We start from the raw sequence: 23,311 nt of genomic DNA on the forward strand, positions 1-23,311 counted from the left end.
TTTAATTCTTGCAACACCATGAAAAATAAGTATTTTAGTGTCAAAGATGAAGAACCTGGCAATCATGAAAAATAACTGAAAAAGCATGTGACATAGAATGAAAGATGGCTTTCTGTACAATGAAAATGAAGGTGCAAATTTTCTATTTCTATTCCCAGTGGTTAACAGCAGTGGGTGGTAAAGTAGGACTCAATACTACTTAATCAATGGTGGAATTGACAGCCCACCAAATATACAACTTCCCTCTTCTTTAAGAGTTTTGAGTGGAGCCACGGAGTAATTCAAATTCATCAAATACTTGATAAAAGGTATAGTTTACTTGTGTTCAGCCAGATTTTTCCTGTTTCATTAATAGCCTTAGGAAGGCACGGAAATGAGCACAACCCATTTTCACATAAGAAACCACTTTTTTTCAAGAGAGGGTTCATTAGGGTGATTAGAGAGCTTTCATATGTAAATATTCAGGGATCCTGAAAGACAGTGTGAAATACAGAGAAGATTTGGGCAACCCACCTGTAAAAGTAATTATGCATCTTTTTACAAAAATGTCTTCTTTTGTTGGGGTCCCTAGGTGGCTCAGCAGGGTCCTGAGGTCAAGCCTGGCAGTGGGTTCTGGATTCAACAGGGTGTCTGCTTGAAGATTTTCTCCCTCTGCCCTTCCTCCCCACTCTCTCAAATAAATAAATCTTTTAAAAAAACTTTCACTCGTTTAAGGAATAGGAAAAGTACATGGCAGATAGATCTATTTCTGAATATTTAACTCAGTATATTACATTCCTATAAAAATCAGTTTCCCAAAATATGACCTGCTGATATCTGACATGATTTCCATCAAGTTATATCTAACAATAAAGTCTAATCACAGCAGCAACTATAATTTTTGTCCATGTTATTTTATGTTTGTATTCAAGATGAAAAGCAAGGAAGAAAAATATATTTAAGAAAACCACTACATCAGTACATTGAGAAACAAAGATGTGCAGGAGGGGCATCCTATAATGAAATAATATTGGATTAGAACATGATTAAAAAAAAAAAACAAACACTGCTATTTAAAAAGGTGGTTGGAAAATAGAAAAAAAAAAACATATACACTAAGGATTTTATAAGAAGCTGTCACACAGAGCCAAGTCTGCCAAAAGAGCAACATTGCATGCATTATTAAAGATAGGTATGAAAAAATCATAGGGAATTAGACAGAAAAAGCCAATGTAGAAAAGAGCTCTCACTTACAAAGTGTAATGTAGAAAGAGAAAGCATTCATGAACTACATCATCAAGACACTACCAAGGAGAGGTAAGATCACAAGTGCCTACAGCGATAGATGACATTGAAGCAACTGAATTTGAAGCTTAAGCTTTAAGACTTGATGAACTGAAAACTATGGACTGTGGAAAGAAGGACCAACGGAGAGGATGGAAAGTTCCAGTAGACTTGGTGCAAGAGTATGGAAGGTGCTGTCATCACACATAGTCAGTAGCTGCTGTGCCTTGTACATTAGACAATGGGCTGTGATGTAGTGGGAGAAAATTAAAGTTCACAAAACAAATCCATGCAGGGGGCAAGACAAACAAGGTTCCTGCTTCACAGAGCTTACATTCTTGGGCGGATGCAAACTGTGCATTAATGAACAAGTAACAAACAGGTAAGCAAAAAAGATTCTTTCTGATAGTGACAAGTATGGGGAAGAAAATGGAACAGAAACATTGTTTAGAGTATGGCTATTAAACTGCTCCTCACTTTCCATCATGCTATAATATGTCACAAAACAGACATAAGTCAGGTGAGTAAAAGGAGAGGGGATGACCAAAAAGTTATCTCTCTTCTTCTCTTCTCCCCCTATTCTCTCTCCCCATCCCATCCTGTTCTTAGGGCTGGTGTTCCCAGAGAAAGAGAGACACAGTAATTTAACATATTTATTATTTATTTATTCGCAAGAGACACACAGAGAGAGGTAGAGACATAGACAAATGGAAAAGCAGACTCCCTGCACGGAGCCCAATATGGGACTCGATCTCAGGACCCTGAGATCACGACCTGAGCCAAAGGCAGATGCTCAACCACTGAGCCACCCAGGTGACCCAGTAAGATAGTCACTGAAGAATGGTTAAGCAGTGGCTATAAGAATTGGATCATTTAGCTGTGCTCAAGAGGGAAAAAAAAAGCAACAATTTTAAGTGCAATAAGAGTTCTCACACTGAATTTGCTAGGTACTCAGGGTGAGGATTCCATATATAAAGAGGATGATGGTCTACAGTCAGTCAGCAAAAGAAAGATTCAGGCCAGAAGAAAACCAAGTACAATGAGTACTGTAATTAGTAAGAATCTATACCATTTTCTGCACTATGTTAATATAGTGAGAAATACTGCAAAAATCAACATTCTCTCAAGAAAATGTTAATTGGGAAAACAAAATCAAAAATAAACACACACACACACACACACACACACACACACACACACACCCCAATGTACAATTTAACACCAGATTTTGTTTTATGAACAATCAATGCTGGAGGATCTCAGAGAAAATCAGATATAAAAAAGAATGTCATGATCGGGCATGTGGAAGTAAGAGAAATAAAGAACAAAGAAATGTAGGGAAAGGGAAGGCAAAGAAGCGGGGTTGATGTAATGCAAAAAAAAAAAAAGAAATCACTTTTTTTTTTTTTTGACTAACACAAAAAGAATGAGAATACCAGTTTAAAACAAAACAAAACAAAACAAAACAAAACAAAACAGGTAGGAACCTAGCAAAAGGGCCCAGAATGGTGTCATGAAGTGACCCTATCTGTCCAGACAATCTAAAAAGAACTGTTGCAGAGCCCAGTAAACTGGAGAAATGGAATGGAGGATCATCAAGGTTTTAAACACATTCTGGAGGCTGAGAATTTTGATGGGTGGGGTGGGGGCCAGAGGAAGGAGGACGAAAACATGACCTGTCTGTATCTCCTTAACTCCTCCTGCTGAGATGTGACTGTGAGTCCCTGCTCCTTGTGGCACCTGGTAGCTGCTCCAAGTGCTTAGAGTATGTGGCTACAATCAATGGGTCATGATATTCAAAAGGAGACACAAGATATGCATCCTGAACCATTTTTGTAAATCCAAATATCAGAATGAATAGATTTACTTTAAAGTGATATTCTCCAGAAGAATATGAGGTAGCTATTTTATGGTGACATGATGTTCTTCTGAGATTCCACCTGACGCTACAGAGGTCACGAGCTAGCTGACAGTGGTTAGCCTCTCTTCAATCTCACTCACCTTGTTCACCTACACAAGAAAATTACTGACTTTGAAGAAGCACTGCTTTACAGAGGAAACTAAAAGAAATGACCCTGACATTCAATATTACGAATATCTGGAAGCAAACCCAGCCTATGATTCATTCATTTTCAGAGTTATAGCCACCACTTAGTGGTACAGGGCTGCTTTGGAAACCGTATTTTTGTGTTAGGCACACCATATCACAAAGAAGGAGGAGAAATTATGCACCAACTATAGTTAAAATGCATCAGCTTAAATTTTAGGGAGACGCGGCAAGACTCCTATATTTCTCTATTAAATATATCAAGGATTCTACCTATGGTTTGTTTTACTGCTGCCATAATACTCTTACTTTTGAAATTCAGAAATTTATCACTTAAGATAATTTGCTGGCAGAGTGAGTGGTGGGGACTTTTTGTCAGTAGAAAGGTCAAATAATTTTCCACAATGCACTGCAATTTTTAAGCTTTACAATTTTACTATAGGTGACCCAAGGGAAAGCTCATTATACCGTTATATACAAAAATTACACTGTGAGTTAATGGAATGTGAACGGTAAGGTAGCAGCCTTGTGTGCTGTCCCCCACTGCTTTTTCTGAAATATATAATCTTGGTGGGTTTTGGTTTTCAAATTTGTTTTTCAATAAATGTGGGGAAATTTATCCACATAAAAAGCAAAACCCCATAACTCACAATGAGGGACTGTTTAATGGGGGGGGGGGACTTCTACGACATAAATGCAAAAGGCTCTTCTAAGGACTATAGCATGCAACAAAGACTTATTAGAGTAAAGCAAAAAAAGTAAGAAAAAAAGTCGACTAACCTAACCCACCTGAGCTCGGCTCACAGGGGTCAATGTCCTCGTCATCGCTGGGACATTCTGCTGAGGCCACAAGGATGTCATCTGTGGTCTGTAAAAGAATCACATAGAGCAGATTAATTGAAAGGGACCTAACAGATATTCGTATCTTTATCCCAATGACAAATGAAACCTCGTTCGTGTTTTCCTGATAGGTTGAGAAACCAAATTCAGTATTTCCCTCCCTGAGGACTCAGAGCCTACATTTTTCGGCCTACTTTGGATCTCTCATGGACGTATTTGCATATTTGTGAAAACCTGATTACACCTTATTTTGCGTAAGGACACGGAAACGGTGGTAGCCAACTTGTAGATAACCATCCATTCCCCCGCACAGAGAAGCTGCACACAGTGGCATACAGAGGTTTAAGACAACCTGGCACAAGCAGATGATTTGAAATTTATTACAACCCTGGAGGGCTACAAAGTATGCATCAGTAGGCTTTATGCAGTCCTTGTACTTGGCTTCCTAAAAGCAGAACAGCTATAACCTTTTATATTCATGACCAGATAGAATTTGATGAATCTTTGAGATATAGCTTGTCATTATTAGGAAACACAGATTAAGTAGAGGATATATTTCACCGACGCATTAAAGGGAAGCAAACATAGTCCATTTGAGGAATTGTATGTGTAGCTTTCACACCTGATTCTTATTTTTGCGATATTCAGGTAGCAGGTATCGTTTCACCATCGTCCTTTCATCATTAAGGTTTTGTAATAAATGAAAAGCGTATGGGGGGAGGATATTTTACGGCAAAAAAGGATAGAGGTGACAGTTTTCTCTGTGACGTTCTAGTTGCTTCATTGCACTTACAGCAAAAAAGATAACCATCACGGTAATAACAAGGAGAGTGTGTAAATCCTAGCAGTAAGCCACATAATCAACACATTTACAAGCACCGAAGGTTGTTCTTTATTGCCACTTACAAGGAGCAGTAAACTCAGCATAGGTATCGCATAGAAATTGTGAAGGTTTACATCATATTTGGCTAACGCTGAAGTAACAAAGAATTCAATGTATAAGACAGAAAACATCTCATTACATTGGCTAAGGATTAAGCGGATTATAGTTGTTTAGATGATACTCAGGACCACAACACTGATGAAGTCCTTATTTAAAAACAGAATTATAATAATATGGATCCTATATTAAAGAAAAAAAGAAACATGGTATGACTTACTTTCATTACAGGAGTACTTAGTATAGTGAGGGAGTAAAGTATAAACAAATAAATGTTAGGAAAATGGTGTCATTTTGAAAAATGATGATGAAGGGTAATACACTTTTGTGACGAAAACTTGGCTTAAAATTCTTTCAAGGTCAGGGTCTTTACTGAAAAATAATTTGTTCAGATGCTAACATTTCATGATGTAACTTTAGATAAATACAAGCATTTAAATAGCATTTTGACATGGTTTCATGTTATTTTGCTCTTAATTCCCCTGAGAGATAGTTGGGCGACTGGATTGGTTTATTTTGCTGCTGTTATTTTAAAAGAGGAAGTTCTAAGTTATCAGTTTTCCTGGAATCGTAACTGTTCATGTCAGTGATAATTACCAGCAATTGGTGTTATGGTCACGCAGGTATCTTTCATTAAAGTGAGCTTTAAAAGGCAAAACCCATCCTCCTTTTGGCACCAGCACATTTTGCAGGATAACATCCAAACTGACTTGATAATAGCAAGTTATTGGATTATGAGGTCTTGCAGGTCAATTGTTCCAGTTCACTTCAGACAGATTATCAGCTTTTTAAAGAGCCAACTTCAAGTGGAAAGCTACTTCTTTCTCAACCACAGTAGATACTCTTTGAAGTTACCTTCAAGGTTACAAGAGAAATTTCCCATTTCCCTTGAGGAATTGTAACTATATTGATGAAATCAGTATAGGGTTGTTGTTCTGTACTTGACAGGGGGAGGAGGAGGATGGGAATAAATTCCTTTATCCGTGCCTCTCATCCCAGCAGTGATGCTGCCCCCTTTCTCTTCCTTCACCTGAGACTGGACGGGCATTTGGCAACGTCTGGAGTCATTTTAGGTTCAGCTGGACTGGGGGCTGGTGGGGGGCTGTCTGCTACTATTCAGAATCTAATGAGCAGAGATGAGGGAAGCAAACATCCTAAAATGCACATGACAGCCTTTCCACAACAAAGGATGTTTTGAGCCACAATGTCGATAGTGTGGAAGTTGTGAAACTCTACTTTAAAAGTGTCAAACTGGTTCTGAGCCTCATTTTTCTCATCTGAGAAAATATAGCAAAAGAGGGCATAATAGTCCTCTTGTAAGGATTAGTCAGAAAAACTACCTAACATAGGACCACGTTGTAAACGCTTACAAAGGTTGTGATATTATCAACATTACTGTTACTATTTCAAGCAATGTAGCACCGATTTAATCTTTTTTGCACTATATTTATAGATAATATGATTTTAGATATTGAACCAGAAGTTGTACAGGAGAATTATTCTCAACTTTTCAGATCTCATATTAATACTTATATTAAAATACAATAGATACATTGGTACTTTGTTGAACTAAGCTTCCACCTTTTACTGCCTAGGTTTACATTCTGAATTAGAAATCAAACATCAAATATAAATAATGAAGGCTGCTTCTTAAAATAAACTCATGGGCAAAAAAAATGTGTGTGACTCAGTGGATAGTGTTTCATGAAGACTAAATTATTTAGGGCACACAAGTTAAATTTTATTTTAAAAGTTGACCTATTGGGCAGCCCAGGTGGCTCAGTGGTTTAGTGCCACCTTCAGCCCAAGGCGTGATCCTGGAGACCTGGGATGGAGTCCCACCTCAGGCTCCCTGCATGGAGCCTGTTTCTTCCTTTGCCTGTGTCTCTGCCTTTCTCTCTATCTGTGCCTCTTGTGAATAAATAAATAAAATATTTTTACAAAAAGTTGACTATTTTCTACATTTCCACAGCACACAGAAAGTGTGAGAATGTTCTCAGTGTTATCTTTCGCGAAACACAGTACCTAAAATAACAAAAAAAGGTCATAAAATAAATAGTACCTTCTATAGCCCTCCTACAGTAGAAAAAAAATCACTGTACAAATATGACCCTACTGTAAAACCATATTTTAGTTTTTAATGTGCTTTTCCTGATATAATGAATATATGTTCTTGTTTTCCATATTTCTTCTCTCAGAAATGGAAAACCAGCAATAGTCTTCTGAATAAGAGATCTCAAATCAATAGATGCCTTGACAGAAATCATCACTCTACAAAAAATCAGGAAGTAGCTCAAGTGTAGGAAAAAAAAATCAAATTTCATTTCAGAGGCTGAATTAACTGAACAATCTTCTAGCCAAAGCTGTGTAATTTAAATTTAATTCACTGTGTTTGGAACTGCCTCTCTATGACACACTGTTGGGAGAGTGGTAGAAAGAAACTCAAATATGTCACATTAATCAATTCTATTCTTCAGTATACTTTCCCTGATGTTTATAACCTTTTTCAGAAAAGAGACAACCTGCTGAAAGAGACAGAATAGTAATCAAGCAAAAGCATTAGCTTTGCATAACTGTCCATTTAGATAAATGTCCCTAACTATGTATTTAACCTCTCACAGGTCAAAGTGCAATGCTGTTCTTCCCTAATTCAGAGGCCTGTACATTCACATGGCAAGCATCTTGTTCAAAATGTCTACTAAAAATACCTAGGTTTTCCTTCGCTTTAGGGTAAAAAAAAAAAAAATGATGTGGACAGAATTCAAGAAATAAAGGCACTGAAACTTAATTCATCATGCTCTATGGGAAAACACCAACATGTTATAGGATACAAAAATGTAATCAGGATGGGGGAGAAAGAATGTGTATAGCAAGAAATTAAACCAACTCATTTAACTTATTGGACAGCCAGAGTTATTAAGAGAGACACCATTTGGTGGGTGAGAAAGTAGAGAAACTGGTGTATTTTTGTTCCTTCTTACTTACTTACAGGCACCACCCCCCCAACTTTACTGTTGGAATTTGCATATTTACTTGCTATCACTTTTTAAAATACAGCACAAATGCATATCTGGGTGGCGAAAAGATATGATGAGAGGAGAGGTAAACTTAGTGTGTAAGGTTATATCTCTACTAAGAACAGTCTGATGAAAAACACCTACAAGAAAACTCTATCAGGACAGACCTGCTTTGTTGAGGAAAAGAACAAACTTCCACCATGCAAAAGGATGTCCACTATGAATTTGATATCCACAGAGAAATTCATAATTTACTTTAAAATTGTGATTGAAACTTTGTTTCTAAACAGCAAGAGTTTATCTGGCCATATATCCAAACACAATTTTGAAAAATATTCTCTCAAGCAACGGTGCTTCCTTGTATAGCAGGATTTAGCCTAATGTTTCACTACTCTGGTGGATATTTAAATTGAATTGATTGAGCCAATGATTAAGTTGAGAATGGAGCTAGCTAACATGAGACATGTTTTGCTAATTGATGGACATTTGTTCTTGCTGATACTTTTTTGTCTGTGTGAAGCTGTTCTGGAGGAGAAAGCACTCGTGTCTGGCTTTCAGGACTGAATCTGATCGTCTCTCCAGGAAAGATTTATTGCTAGGCATGTTTCCATGAAGAAAAAAAGTCAGGATTCAGAATTAGTGTTACAAATTGCCCAAGCCAAGGTCCAGTGCATTGCACTGATAAACCTATAAGACAAGAGGTTTCTAGGGATTGGGAGAAGTGACAATTTTCAGGAGGAAAACTGCAGGAAAAATAACGCAGTTGTAATACGTGTATACAATTTCTAAACCATGGGTCAATTTGGGCAAATCAAACCAATAAGGAAATAAATCAGATTGGTAATTTTAGTTTATTAACAACCCTATTAAAGGTGCAAAATGAGTTTAGACACTCCGCATAGATTCCATGGTAGTTTCCATGATCTCAATCAAGCTTTTGGTTCTTATTTGTGAATTATTTCTTGAGTAGTAGATGCCATATAAAGATGTCAATCCCATGGCTAGCTAATCTAATGAGAATAAAAGCAATGAACTGTGATCCAATGTGTGAAGCATGAATTTTTAGCTTCAGCATATGAATAACAAAAAAAGTGAGGATCAATTAGTTACCAACAAATATAATACACCTCATCTATGCATAGCATTTTCTGATGGGCACAAAATATGGTCACTACCTAGCAGGGTATAAATTGTGGTTACTACCTGCAAATAACTTATTGTGCCTACTCAATTCTAAAGCATAGGAACAAATCACTCACTGATACAAATAACAATCAATTCAATTCAAAGGGCTTGTTTTTCTTGAAGTGCAGCAGTGCTCCCATAACTATTACTTCATTAAGTATTCACCAACAACATGTTTATGCAGAATGCTAGTGGAGGTGCTATTATTCTGAGCATTATAGTTAAGTGCTTGCTCTAAAAAAATAGCCATTTGTACACTCATTTACCCAATTTGAATGTTTGAACATTGGCATTCATGAATATTTAGGGCAAAGCTTAAATATATCTGAAAACAGCCAGCTTTCACATTTCTTTAATGTTTTTTTTTTTTTTTTCCCAGTTGATGCCTTAGGTTATTACAAAAAGTGACCATAAATCAGCTGTCTGCTTGGGGAAAAGACAGACTTGAAAGCCATTCAATTTTCTTCAAAAATTTTTTGACTATTTAAAATGTATGCAATGGCTCCAGAACAGTAAAAGTGGGTTGGATAGAAAAACTCCATCATGGAAAAGAGATCACATCTTACTATTTTAATATGCATTTTTATATGCATTTGATATTGGTCATCCTAACAGGCAAAACTCAAAGGGGAAGTTAGGAATGAGGAAATAATGTCACAAAAAGTAAATATAAATAAAGGAAATATGGAAGAAGGAAAAGAACTACATTTCTGCTTAGTCAAAAAAAGAACATCATATTTTAGTAGTTATGCAAAGTAGCAAAGCTGCAAAAAAGAAACCTGGTGTCAGAAAACCTGAAATTAAATTTATGTTTTAAAAAAGGTGGTATATCTCTCGTACAACTTCTTTAAGCCACTGATGACCTTTATGCTCATATTGCATTTCCATTTTTAGCCAAAGCAATGTCAGAGAACTGGCCAAAAGATAAAACTAAAGCACAGTGTAAATTTTCAGATAGGTATTGTAATAATCTGTTCTTTTGGATTCTTGTTAATTAGAATTTGGGGATATAAGACCTGTGAAGACTGCTGGTAGTGAAGCAGAGGTTCTAAAGGGGAAAATGGAATACGCATGTGATCTGTTCCCTCTCTACTTGATGTGCTTTGGGACAAAGCACTTTCTGAAATATGTTTGGCCATTTCCAAATTAAATGAATACTGACAGATGTTTACAATGCAAATCTAGGCTTTTAGCTGAGTCAATATGAATCTCTACTCCAACTATTATGACTGAATGAACTAATTTAGTCACACAGGTTGAACTGAAAATCCTTACTGATAATAATGCCAAAACAGATTTTTTTTATCATTGTAAAATGCCACTGATGGAGAGTTCCAACTAACATGTCTCCAAAATTCAAGCTTTCATTGTTGGGCATTTAACATGTTAGAGGTAGAACCATGGTTGAGTCAAGCAGTCATACATCTCTTGCAACTGGGCCAGACCTTAGTGATCGTTAGTCTAAACTCTTCATTTTACGTATCAGGAAACAGAAGCTCTAAAATTGTTTTTGTCTGAACACAATTACAGTGCCAACTGACGGCAAAAGTATGAGACTAAACTGACCTCAATAGATTGTAACTGTCTCTTATCCTAGCCCAGAGGACTTGTATCTATCCATTCACCATCCATCCATCCAAAACCATTTTGCTCTTTCAAGGATATGATATGCTCTATAAAGATACATGATGAACTACACGTAAGATATATTAAAAGGTGGCAAAGGAGATTATTGGATTTTAGACCAATAGCCACTAAAATTGTCATAAAGAAAACACACACAGCTAATAAAGGCACCACTTGATATGACAGCTCATTAAATAGAGAACAACATGAATGCTAGTATTCAATTTTTTAAATCTTGTTATAAAAATCCAAATACTGATGTAATAGTAGTTACTCTGAAGTGGTGCAAACCCTGAGTTGTTTATTTACTTGTTGTAAACTTTTCTTAACTTATGTGTTTAAAGACTTTTTAACATCACATCTCTTGTTTTTACACAAAATGCATAACTAAATTTTGGGGGACAGAAAGAAATATAAATTGTTTAATATTTTTCTACCTCTTCTTTCTTCTTGACTTAGAACATTGCAGGCCATTTTGGCTACAAGATTAACTCAATAAGGGGTACCTGGGGGTTCAGTTGGTTAAATTGGACACTTAATTTTGGCTCAGATCTCAATCTCATGACCTGAGAGATTGAGCCTTATGTTGGGCTCCATACTCAGCTCAGAGTCTGCTTGAGATTCTCTCCTCTCCCTCCCTTTCCCTGCACTCTCTCTCAAAACAACACCAACAACAAAAACCTCAATGGATTCTCTTTGTCCCTTTTCTCATTAATCTACCAATGAAAACCCTTTCAACTTCCAAGTTCTCCCTTATTAACTACTATTTTCACAACATAAGTGCTAATGAGATCCTTATTTTTGTCTCTCTCACGCAACCGCCATTTGGGTTCTGTCAAACTATCTCTTATTATATCCTGGAAATAAATAAATGGAAGTGGTCATTTATTAATAATACTGGCTACAATCTAGAAATGCATTCATTGATAAGGGCAGTCTAATTTACATGATGATCCTGGAATTAGAAATTCAAAATCAAAGATATAGAAAGAACCAAAGGAAGCTAGCTATCCAAAACAATTCTTTCCTACTGGGTAGTACCAAAACAAATGTCTTTTTTTTTTTTTTTTTTTTTTTTTTTTAACAAATGTCTTTTTGATAGGGCTTTAACCTGAGAACATATGAGAACTTCTATTCCACAAGGTGCTTGGAGTATGGAACAGCAAGAAATAGGGATGTGGTTGGAAATGAGGATGACTTAGTTAACAGAAAATTAATTTTCTGATTTTTTTTTTGTCCTATGAATTGAATATATGTAAGGTTCTAAATTGGGTGCTCCCAAATAGGCCAATGTAATATATGTATTATATATGTAATATATATAATATATAATATATAATGTTATGCATGTAAGTATATACTATACATATTAATATATATACTATATATGTATATCTAATCATTTGAATATGTGAATCATAATAACTTCTCTATCTCACTGGAATGTTGTGGGGATCAAATTTGATAGGAAATACGAGAATTCCCATGATGCAGTGCTTATATGTTATTATTACAATTAATAAGGAATTATTTTTGTCCCTCATATGACACTATGAAGAATAGTTCTGGGGAGAGCTTAAAGAGAGGAGCTGACTATCTACTTAACTGCATAACTTTCACTTTCATGTCCTGAAATCCTTTTGTCTCCTCAATTGAATAGGATCTGTTTCATCCCAATAGTCTCTCACATAAATGCTACTATTCTTGGGCTGATCCCCTTTATACTAGGATAGGATTCATTTCGGCATTGCTTATTTAGGGTAAAGTATAAGACAGGTAGTACCAATCCCCAGCTGACACTGTCATTCCTCCTCTCCAGGCCTGATCTCCTGGAGAGTCACCACACAGATGCAGGGACACTGGAGTCCTTTTGAGTTCTCCTTACTCACTATCCTGGGACCTAAAAGATGGGGACTAGATTTTCTTTATCTCTATATCCACTGTTACTTCTAATGTACGCCCTATTTCATCTAGAGCATTTAAATGAGCAGATAAGTAGGAAGAACAGATCACTTAGCAAACACTGTTAATAAAAGGAGAGAGAGAAAGAGAAGGGAACAGAGGAGAAGAGGAGATGTCCTTTAGGTGTGATCCCAGCCACACAATGCTCCCTAGTATAGCGATTGTATTTGTAGTTATAACATGACACTGCTTATGCTTGTATCTTCTGTATAGATTAATAAAACACTAATAAACTAACAACTAATAATATACTGATTAAATATACTAATTAACTATTAACTAATGATATACTAATTAAATATTTTCTTAGTATATCAAAATATTGCAGGTATTTGCCCTTCCAAATTATGCAGAAGTCTAAAAGTCTGGGAACCACTTATGTGTATATTTTAATTTATTTTGTGTACCTCAGTGGGACACAGTTTATGTCCACAGTTAGCACCCCCAGAATATCTGTCACAAGAGTCCAATAGAGTTAATTTAAAATGTCATCACCATTGCTTGTGGTGAATTGTTTTATATTGTAAATATATATTAACAATGTCATATACCTTAAATGCATACGATTTTTATTTGCCATTTATACTTCAATAAAGATGGAAAAAAAGTCATTACACTCTAAATCTGATTTATCTTCTTTAAATGTCTGCAACATAAAGACTTTTATGAAAATAAGTACAATTATGAAAATTAAATTAATAAAGTTGAAAGTACATGATTCATTTTTATTTTAAAAATATAAGAAATATTACACATGATACTTAAATTGGTAGAATCATGTCCAATAGCCTTAATTCCTGACGGCCATCTTCTCTAAGCTCACTACACTGAGGTATATGTTTGTCACAATTGCTCATTTATAACAGTTCATTAGGTCTCAAAATAAGAATGAGCAAGTATAGATTATTTTCCAGGAATATGACTGCTAAGAGTGGGAGATGAGAATTGTGGCAAAAATCACACTTTTTCAAAGACTTTATCTGCCTCTAACATCTCTAGAAGTGACAATGAAACTTTATAACTGGTTTCCACATTATACCTCCTGGCTGGAAATTTATGGTAGAGAAATAGCAAGAAGTGATATTATCTTTAACTGAAAGGAGAGAATTACTGGAAGTTAGAAAGAAGGAAAAGCTAAAAATGTCTTGCAATAAGTTGGTCTGCCTGTTTTTATGAAGCAGTCCTGCCCCTTGAGAAAGTAGTAAGATATAGACTGCTTTATAGAAAAAAGGGAGAAAAAATAGTTAACTATCATTCTAGGTGCTCCTTGCCTCAAGTCTGCACCTCTCCCCTGAACTCTACTGCAATAGTCTTTCTTTGTAAATATTTTTGTTTGACTGTAAAGAAACTATACCTCTACAATGTTACAATATCTAACTATAAGATGAAAGTCTTATTTTCTTCCTGAAATAAATTACATAAAGGTAAGGGTTGGCTGAGACCAGCCTTCAAATTCAGACCAAGAAATATGTGTGGGACAGAACACAAATTGAGATCTTTTGACTGATTCTTCCATGAGTTCTGCTCATTCATTAAATTCATTCATCCACTTACAATCATTCATTGAATACCTTTGATTAATAAGGAGTCATGCAGAGAAGGAATATAACAGAGTTAGACATCCCTATCTTGAATTGCATGGAGAACTTCAGATGTACAACAAATGGAGGCTGTCTATGAACAGAAAGTTGCTCTTTGACCACTGAGCATTGAAGGAGTATAGGTGTGAGAGCTAAGCAGATAGGGCTGAAGTCCCAGCTGCCGCTTATTAGCTGAGTGAATTTGGGAAAGTTCCTTAACTTCTCTAGATTTCTTCCTAAGTACAATGAAGTGATTTACACTTATTTTGCAAGACTATGAAGAGTATTAAGTTCTCTAGGGCTAGGGATGCCTGGGTGGCTCAGTTGGCTGTCTAGCTCTTGGTTTTGGCTCAGGTCATGATCCCAGGGTTGTGGGATTGAGCTCCACATGGAGCCTGCTCCATGCACGGAGAGAGAAATTCTCTCTCTCCCTCTCCATCTTCCCCTCACCCCACTGCATACTCTCAAAAGGAAGGAAGGAAGGAGGGAAGGAGGGAAGGAAGGGAGGGAGAGAAGGGAGGGGAGGGGAGGGAAGGAAGAAAGAAAAGAAAAGAAAGAAAAGAAAGAAAAGAAAAAGAAAGATGAAAGAAAGAAAGAAAAGAAAGAAAGAAAGAAAGAAAGAAAGAGAAAAAAGAAAGAAAAAGAAAGAAAAAAAGAAAGAAAGAAAGAAAGAAAGAAAGAAAGAAGAAAGAGAAAGAAAGAAAGAAAGAAAGAAAAAGAAAACCTTTTAAAAAATTCTCTAGGGATAGACAGGCCCTGTCTAGCACAGTAGCTGGCACTTAGAAAATGTTCTGACGATATTACGTAGTCACAGCTGTCTCTGTACACATTCTCATTTTGCTCTCCCTGCAACACTGGAGGGAGGGTTGTGTGTAGCACTGGACTCCTGAGATCTTTAGACACAGATATTCTCTTCACAAAGGACGTGCAATTTCTGACTTAAATCCACACTTCCATGTTTAAACATTCTGTAAACAGAGCAAATTATATATTTGATATGAGAGCACTTTTTAAGACATCTAAAAAAACATCACATCATCAATACTTGGAAAAGCCAGGGAGTTCTTTTCTCCCCAGCTGTGTGATATAACCAAAAATCGTCAAATTGAAGAGTTGAGAAACTCCTTAAGGTGTCTCTTCCAGTTGCCTTATGGTAAAGAGTGGAAAAGTGTAATGTGGCCCGGTCAGGTGTGCAGGATCAAATCGCTGCCTGGCTTGGCCTTGGGCTCAGAACAAGATCCTGCCTCCTGGCTCTTCATCCAGTTGGCATTCCCCTCCCTCCATTGCTCCCAGTTTCATGTTTGGAAAGTACAAATAGCAGCCTTTTTAATTTGCTACTTTTTCCAAGTTTCTCAAACATATTTGCCTTTTTCAATTGTGCTCTAAGTTTTACTGAAAATTTTTGGCAAGTCCTTTGAGAAATACCAGGGAACAGCATCCACTGACATTGCCCTGAGCTGCCCGACCGAGGAGTACTCAGCAGCCCCTACAAAGGCCATGAAGAGTTGCCTGGAAAAAAAAAAAAAAAGCATGCTCGTTGTGAGAATTCTACTCATTGTCTTCTGCTGAGGCCTAGGAAGGAGCTTCATTAGGGAGCCTGCCTTTGCGAGCACATTTCTTTAGGTGAAATCTTGACTGAACTTTTCGCACCAGTATCTGAGAGTTCTATTTGGTTATGCCATTGTCTAATGACCTCTTCCTCTTCAACTACTATGCACACCTTACTATTATTATTTTGGCCATTAAAAACATTGTGATAAGTAAAGCTCATGTGTAAAACCCTTAGATGGCTAAGTGACCAACCATGTCCTCTCCCAGACAGCTCTTCTCTCTCTAGCCTTGCATTTATAGTTAGTTCCACTAAGTTCCTATTCCTTTCCTCCAAGTTGCTAGCATACTTCTCCCCATTGGATGTACCTTTTTCCTTTGCCTGCAACCCCTTCCCCCTGTTCCCTTCATTCTCATTACCAGGATGCCTGCTGATTAAGAATGGTAAGTAAGCTTTCTATTCACGCATGCACGAAATGTCATTTGCCATCATGAGAACTTTTGAAATCACAGAAATGTCCCCTTTTAACCAGAAGGTTCAGAAGACAAGCTTTTCCTGATGGTTTCATATCACTGTAAGGAACATCTGCACCTGTAACAAAGCGGTGATCTCACAACGCTTGAGCGTGTATGGCCGTGCCCTACACCATGGGCCCTCGCACTCTTCTTTCATTTCTTAATCAATGCCTACTCTTACTAGCTTTTCTCTTTTGTCTATCAATGTCAGCCTTTACAGACACCCTTTTCCCTTTTCAAACTCACTCCTTTGATCTGCTTTGAGCTGGAAATCCAGATAACCAAGGTTCTCTAACTATTTTGAGAAATAATAAATGGGCTAAACGAAAAAGAGGGCTAGAGAAGCTCTCTAATAGGAAAGCTTAGGTGCTTTAGAGCACTCAGTCAAGGCCCATGGCTGAACACCCACAGACATGTTAGTTTCCACAAAAAAAAACAATGTTCCTTCTGCAGGTAGTGCATTTATTTCTAAGTCACTGCCCAGTAACATTTTTTACTATGATGATTCTCAAATAGGCTTTTTTATTTCATAAAGTCCGAGGAAACTTATTGGAACTAGACTCTACATACCTCAATCTATTTTCCAAGATCTAATCAAATAGAAGCCAAGCCTTGTTTAGTGTTTCACTGAGTCTGCTGGGAGAGAGATGAGCCATATAATAAGGAAGATGGCTGCCTTATTGTCTTTGACCACCAAGCTACCTGAAAGACTGGAGGGTATTTTTGATTGTACTTACAGGTGGAACTGATGCTGCCATGCAAGGGTTTAGTTATATTTATGATTCATTCTGTATTCTGAATACAGAGAGAGATATTGTCTGTGGAAGCCCCTTTACTGGTTTCCAAGAAAAAGCTTTTCACTTGACAAATTGAGGAGTATTGGTACTTATTATGGGATCTTGTAACACTGCTCCTAGTGATTTGGTGCAGTGAGCACTAGAGCCAGAGTTTAAATCTGGAGTTATGAGAACTTGGATGATCCATTTAACCTCTCATTTGTAAAATGGGAAGGATGCATTATGAGTCTCTGCAATGTAGTTGTAAGAATTAAGAAAATCATGATCAATTAAGTGCTTAACACCGTTCTTGGTGCGTAAATAAATAAATCTTAGCTCTTCTTGCCCTCATTACTATTATACAAGACAGGCTCATGTTACCTAGCATGCCAGGAGGCAGCATGTTATTCAGTAAAGTGGGCAAAACCCCAATATCCTAAAAAACACAATAGGTAGACTATCTACATTTACCCTTGCCTAGAGTATTGCGAAGTAGGAGGAGAAAAAAGGCCAAATATTGCATGAAGAATGCAAATGTACTTTTCCCTTGAATGTTCTATTTTGCTTTTCAACTTTCAAACTCCACTTTATTTCAAAACATACTCCCAACCATTCCAAAGCATTTTCAAGTTGGAAAGGCTTCTTTTTCGTTTCACAATAAGCTAACTGCAGGTGCAAACTCGAGGGAGACAGACCTTGGAAATTTTAAGTATGTTGCCATGGCAATGGTTTGCAAGAATGTGTATGAGTTTCATCTTAGCTCTCAAGCATTCAACTGAGTTCATATGTGGAGGTTCAAATTGCGAGGCACACAATGTTTGCCATTCATTGTGTCTTGAAAGGCTTGGAAATAACTGTCTCTGTTGCTTATAGCAACTAGAAACCACAAAATACTATCTATCTATCTATGCAAATATAGAGATCTAGTCATTCATTATCTGCTCTTAGCTGGCCATCTTCACTATTTTGGCTGCTCTAAGGGAGGCTGCATATATAAATTCAACAATAATCACTCTCCCCATTATTGTAAACAAAGTTGCACTCTCAATATGGATTAACTATAGAAATTTTCTACTGAATTTTCATAATAATTTTCTCATTCAAAATGAACATATCCCTAAAGAAGCATGATAATTATTTAGGGATGCTCAATTAAAGCAAACTATCAGTCTAATGAATTGTGGAGGATCTTTTTAAAAAAGTCCCATCCTGGTATCCGGGGGTGGCGCAGCGGTTTAGCGCCTGCCTTTGGCCCAGGGCGTGATCCTGGAGACCCGGGATCGAGTCCCACATCGGGCTCCCGGTGCATGGAGCCTGCTTCTCCCTCTGCCTGTGTCTCTGCCTCTCTCTCTCTATGTGACTATCATAAATAAATAAATTTTTTTTTTAAAAAAAGGTCCCATCCTATAATGCAGGAAAGAAGATGAAATCTCTAATTCTAGTCATTAAACTAAATGCCCCTCCCACCCCTGAAAATGCAATATCACCAGTACCTTCACCACCACCACCGTCACCATCACCAAGAAGATATACAAAAAAAAGGAATTTTATCTTATTTGAACCGTCACTACCTCAATTGTTCTTAAATGGTTTGGTTGATGCTTCTAAATCCTAAATCCTCCACAATGGTTTCATGATTCATGGGCAATAAAAGCAGTGTTTCTTGACAAAAGCATTTTTCCCTGTAAATGGAATCCATAGAACGCTAAAAATGGAAAGTTTTAAAGCTATCTATTTGGTATAAGAAATAATTCTTAACACATTCTCTTCAAGTTATAAGTCTCTTTCCATCTAGAATTATACTCTGCAAATAAAGTCAATATTTAAAAAAAAAATCATTCACTAGCAAAAAAAAAAGCTGGATTTAAAATTACATATTCTTTAGTGTTTCTAGCAAAAGCTTTTGCTGCAAATGATCCATCATGATACAAAGTGCCCTGCGTAAAATGAGGCCACAAGGGACCCCACTATCTCCTGCATTTGGTTACTGACAAAACCTTCACAAAAGTGTTATTAGCTACCAAAGCCAGGCAGTTATTTGAAATTCACTTTGCTGCTTTAACTTTGACCCATCTTCCAAAACACCACACACACACACACACACACACACACACACACACACACTCTAACTCTCCATACTCCTTGATTTAATGGCTTGTTGATTTACTTTAAAACTGCAGTGGTCCTCTCCTCCTCTCTCCCATTCTAAAAAAGCCTACAGGAATGCTGGAATTAAACAAATGAGAACACAATAATTAGCTATGCAAACTGTCAAGTGGATCTAAAAAGAAAAACAACCCGGAAAGCACAACAATCAGCAGTTTCAAGCTCTAACAAGAATCTACATTGAGTTCCCATTTATTTTAAACAAAAATAGATTAGGTCTTTTGAAAAATGTTCACTGCAATTTCCATGGAAATAGGGCAAATCAGCTAATGGGTCTTTTACATCTCTAATTTCTATGATGCTGATATAGTAAAGTCTTTGATCCTACAATCTTTCCAAGTAATTTCTGTTCTTCTATAACCAGATTCATTTCCAAAGTGAGTAGTATTGAAAATTGTTCCAAAGTGGATATGGCACAGGTAAGTGGGTCAAATCACATGCTGTGACCCTCCTAGTTTGCAACCCCCAAAACCTCACCTCAATAGTTTTATAAATGATAGTTATATTAGTAAAAGTGTTAAGGGTGAAATGGAAAGGGAAATGGATTTCTAAACTATCTGGTATGTTTGTGTGTGAATGGGAGAGAAGAGGCATTCAATTCTGTTGATGGAAAGTCCTAATTATATAATGTGTAGCTAAATCTCTGAGATTCTTTACAGATGGCAACTAAGCTAGGTAAGATAACTAAGACAAATAAGAAGGTAGGGTAACTTACCTTCTCCCCTTTAGTCACCATGCTGAATCCCTATGAAGCAACATGGATTACCTGTATCAGATACATGCTTCTTATGAAATACCAGCATTGCTCACACAGACAGTTAATGCTCCTTCGCCTGTTATAAATCCAGTATTATAGGATGAGAATATCTGAGTTTTTTAAGATCCAGAATTGTGATGAAATGGGTCAGTTCAACTAACTTAAAGCTTTTGTTTGCTTCAATTTTCTTATCTTTAAAATTGTAGAACAACAAGTGCCTCGTTTATAAATTGAGAATGAAAGGTGGGATATCTGAAAGTAGTCTGGGAGAGGACACAGCATTCTGAGCCAACTAGAAATTCAAAAATTACTTAAGCCCTTGACCTGAGGGAAATCACTCTTCATTCAATGTAAGTAGTTTAGAGTGAATGACCCCTTAGGTCCCTTTAAAATGTAATAATCAAGGGTAACACAAGAAGTCTTGTGGTAATGGTACTGCTAAGTTTGATTGTGGTGGTGGTTATAAGAAGCTCTACAGGTGATGAAGTTGCACAGAGCCACATACACACATACACAAGCACATGTGTAATTAGTGAAATCTGAAAAAGCTCTGTGATTTATAGCACTATTAATATTCTGGTTTTGATATTGGACTATAGTTGTGTAAGATGTTAACTGGGGGAGAAGTTGGGTAGAGGGTGTAGGGAATCTCCCTGTATTTTCTTTGTAACTATCTGTGAATCCATAATCATTTCAAAATTACAAGTCTTAAGAGTATATAAGTATATGCATACATACATAAATAATAAAAAATAACAATAAATCTTCAATTTCATGAAATGCCTTGGAGCCACAGATGAAACAAAAATATACAGGACTTCATGGTTTATCAAGGAAGTCAAATTTATTGGTTCCAAACAATGTACTTTCCAGCTAAATGTGACAGTTTTTATCTAAAACAATTAGTGGTTTTAAGGTACTTAGAATATTGACTATTTCACCATGATTTGAAGTAAAAAAAATTGTCACATGATGGGTTATTACTAGTAATACCATTTTTGCCTATCCTTTTACCATTTATCTTTGAATATTGAATCCTAAGGATTAAGATACCAAATAACTAATAATTTCAACCACAACAAATACTGTACCTTTGATTTAAAAAAAAAAATTAAACCAAAATATAAAAAACTAAACAAAACCGGCACAATTGAAAAGGAAGTATCAGGGCTTTACTAAAAACTAAATTCTAATACTTATATCCTGAGGACTCTAGTTTCTGCCCATTTAACTACTGTTACAATGAGTAATCTTACTTTCCATTCCTTAAATCTACAGAATCCTAGTCATCTAAGAATTAGATATATCTCCTTCCTTTTATTTATTTATTTTTAATATGGGACTTGAACTTACAACCCTGAGATAAAGACCTGAGCTGAGATCAAGAGTCAGATGCTTAACCAACTAAGCCACCCAGGTGCCCCTCAATATATTTCCTTTCAGTGTCAGAGAATCCACTTGGTTCTCCTGACTTCCATGAGGTTTAAAAAGAATGGCTAGTGACTTAGCAATTTCATACTCATATATATTCAAATCTGATTTTTAAGTGACACAAATGGGGTGGAAGAAAGAAATAGATGCTAGGAGCATCCCTCTGCTAGAGATAAATTAAAAGAAGAGAGACAAAACAAACAGGAAATTAAAAAAAAAAAAAAGAATAAGCCTAAGAAGGAGAAAAGGAGAGAAAAAGTTTCTTCCACCTATGTTTGGAAAGTGGCAATGTGTTTCAGCTCATTTTACAAGTGACATCAATGACGGAGGTCTTTCAGACTTAGGAAAGTAGGATTAATGTCTCACTCAGTGAGATGTGAAATAGGTGTTGGTTTCAAAATTTTAGAAAGGTAGGCTTAAGAGGAAAAAAGCATGAGAATATATACAAGTGAAAATGAGACAATCTATCACACCAGCTCTGCTCCAGGACTAACCAACTAAACTCAGTCTTTATGCTTTAGCTCTCTGTGGCAGCAAACACCCCGCTCTTCTTAAATACCAAACCTTAAGACACAGAACAGAAATTTGGCCGGTACAGGATTTTCCTGTCCTTGAATATTTTTCACCAACTAATACAAGATAAAACAAATAGAGGCAGTTTCTCAATGACTTTAACTAAAATGAGCCAAGAATGATGAGTTATCACATGAAATCCTGTCAGAACACATGCATACTTACCCCAAAATTAATTCTATTGGTTACAGTATATTTAAAGTGGTAAGAGGAATTACTCCCAATAAAAGAATAAAATAGATAATAAGTGATTATCCAAGAAAGACACTAAGTGGGGGAAGTTGATCACATGTTCCAGAGCTGCCGTAACAGAATCCAGGCCTATACTTCAGGTGGCCATAATGAAAGGAGCCTACTGAGAAGTGTGGGTTACCACACACCCTGTAAAACCTTCCCCCCTTCCTTTACTTTCCCTGGTGCTTCAGGGCTTCTTAAGCTTTGCAGGGTCTAGAGTATGCTTTTTAGTTGAAGTGTTTAGGGGCACCTGGATGGCTCAGTGGGTTAAAGTGTCCACCTTTGGCTTGGGTCATGATCTTGGGGTCCTTGGGATGGAGTCCTGCAGCAGGCTCCCAGATCAGTGGGGAGTTTGATTCTCTCTCCCTCTGCTAGTGTTCTCTCTCTCTCTCTCTCTCTCTCATTCTCAAAAATAAAATCCTATTCATTCATGAGAGACACACAGAGAGAGGCAGAGATACAGGCAGAGGGAGAAGCAGACTCCCTGCGGGGTGCCAAATGCAGGACTTGATCCCAGGACTCTGGGATGATGCCTTGAGGCAAAGGAAGATGCTCAACTGCTCAGCCACCCAGGTGTGCCTTCATAAGTAGAATCTTAAAAAAAAATAAATAAATAACACTGAAGTATTTCAAGCTGTGTCTGGAAGTCAAATCTATCATATCATGATTTTAAAAGTTAAACCTCTACTGTATATATCAAGTGGTACTCCGAAATGTTGGTTTCCCAGAACATCCACAAATTCTGTCTATGTTTAGATGCTGATAGCAAATAGAAAAGAAAAAATTAAAAATGCAATCACTGCACCTTCCATATATTAGGAAGTCTTGAAATTATAAACGTCTAAATTCT

The 23,311-nt window shown here is 36.7% G+C and overlaps 1 protein-coding gene across 1 annotated transcript in view; it reads right to left on the reverse strand.

Annotated features, from left to right (window-relative positions):
- Window positions 1-23,311, reverse strand: part of NRXN1 (neurexin 1) — a 1,110,090-nt gene that overhangs the window by 21,528 nt on the left and 1,065,251 nt on the right. The window contains 1 exon segment of the mRNA XM_038551252.1: window positions 4,100-4,178. Coding sequence (XP_038407180.1) covers window positions 4,100-4,178 — 79 coding nt within the window.

This window comes from Canis lupus, chromosome 10 (assembly GCF_011100685.1).
Source record: "Canis lupus familiaris isolate Mischka breed German Shepherd chromosome 10, alternate assembly UU_Cfam_GSD_1.0, whole genome shotgun sequence".
NCBI lineage: Eukaryota > Metazoa > Chordata > Mammalia > Carnivora > Canidae > Canis > Canis lupus.